General features: G+C 50.7%; 1 protein-coding gene across 1 annotated transcript; it reads left to right on the forward strand.

Annotated features, from left to right (window-relative positions):
* Positions 1 to 1016: 1016 nt before the first annotated feature.
* Positions 1017 to 1337, forward strand: LOC149374123 (uncharacterized). The gene has a single exon (XM_089594731.1). It carries the CDS (start codon positions 1017 to 1019, stop codon positions 1335 to 1337), a length of 321 nt encoding a protein of 106 aa, XP_089450857.1.
* The last annotated feature ends 400 nt before the right edge of the window (positions 1338 to 1737 follow it).

Genomic DNA, 1737 nt, shown 5'->3' on the forward strand with positions numbered 1-1737 from the left:
CGTCGGTCACTGCACTTAATTCAAGTCCCTCGAACTATGCACTCGAAAGGATCTGGTTTACAGAGAGAGGCTTTGTTTTAACTGTCTCAGGGCTGGGCACTCTGCAAGGGCCTGCACATCCAAATCTGTCTGCCAGCATTGCCAAGCCATGCACCACAGCTTGTTGTATAATTCTGCTCGCAAGCAACAAGTCAGCTCACCTGATGAAATCCGGGTGACAAAACAGCCGAAACAGGATCCGACGACTAGTTCGCTCACGAACCCTGTCAGACTCAGCTCTATCTGACTAACCATTCTTCACACCGTGAACGTCCGATTGAAAGATGCTGGGGAACAAGTCGTGACTGCCAGAGAATTGCTGGATCCATGTTCCGAGATCACAGCTACTTCGACGACATTTGCAAAGCGGCTCGGAGCTTTATTCGAGGGTTCAGAGTCGAATATCACTGACCTCAGTGGTATGGACCCAGTCGCCGCGACTGCAGTTTGTCTGCCAAAACTCGGCCTCTTTTCTCCAACAGCTTCGCTAGACTCGAGCTCAGTGCAACAGTGGCTGGATCTTGATCATCCAGCATTTGGAACATCAAGAAAAATTGATGCACTCATTGGAGCTAATGCGTACCGCAAGCTGCTGAAGCCTGGCCTCAGTTAACGTGGTGATTTGCTCGGCCAGTTCACCGTTTTTTGATGAATTCTCACCAGTCGAGCGCAAGCTCGTGCATCACCGTCGAGCCTTGTCTGCGCGACGTTGAGCGATGATCTAACGCCCCATTGGCATCAGCGACTCATCTTCTTGATACAACATTTCTGGTAGCTCAAGGACGTTCCCCGAGTGCACCGACAGTCACCCCGTCGAGTGCAAGCGTACCTTCTCTGGATACGATCGAGCTCCTGATGGCTGGTATATTATTAGGTTTTCGTTGATAAAGGATGGAATGACACTGTTCGGTGACAGCCTGCAGTGTGTTCAGGCTTAGTTGCACTTATAACAGCGACGGCTCCAATGATCTCTCGAGATGGCAACCGAAATCCGAAAATTTATGGCCGAATATCTGGAGCTAGGCCACATGAGACCACTGACCAACGATCAGATTGTCGACAATAGTCGGAAAGTCCATTACCTGCAACACCTTGGTATCTGCCAAGCCGGAGACAACAAGCGCAGACTGCATGTCGTCTTCAATGCTACAAGACCAACATCCAGCGAGTACAGCTTAAACGACGTCCTCCACTCCAGACCACGACTCCAAGCTGACCTGCCTTTTATATTGCTGCGCTGGAGAAGTCACCGAGTAGCATTTTGTAGTGACATCCGCATGATGTTCAAACATATATGAATCAACCCAGAGGACGTGGATCTTCAGCGCGTCTTATGAAGCTCAGATCTTGATGCCACCCCAACGCACTACTAGCTGCTCACTGTCACCTATGGAGCCTCGTGCTCGCCGTATCTCTCGCTCCACACGATTCAGCAGCTCTGCGAAGACGAAGGACATGCATAGCCAGCAGCAGTTCCTGTCGTGATGGCTGATCTATACGCAGACGATATCCTCTCTGGAGCTGACAGCGTTGAGGCTGCTCGATACATCCGTGATCAGGTTATTGGTATTCTGAACGCTGGTGGAGTTCCTCTGCAAAAGTGGGTGGCAAACTCCCCCAATTTATTGGCTGATATTACAGAGGAGGTTCGACTTCACTCCACCTGGCGTCAACTCAGCACTGAGGGATCGGTCAGTG

The sequence above is a fragment of the Copidosoma floridanum genome, unplaced genomic scaffold (assembly GCF_036245765.1).
Source record: "Copidosoma floridanum isolate Cflo_tuat_1 unplaced genomic scaffold, Cflo_Japanese_pri ptg000021l, whole genome shotgun sequence".
NCBI classification, from domain to species: Eukaryota; Metazoa; Arthropoda; class Insecta; order Hymenoptera; family Encyrtidae; genus Copidosoma; species Copidosoma floridanum.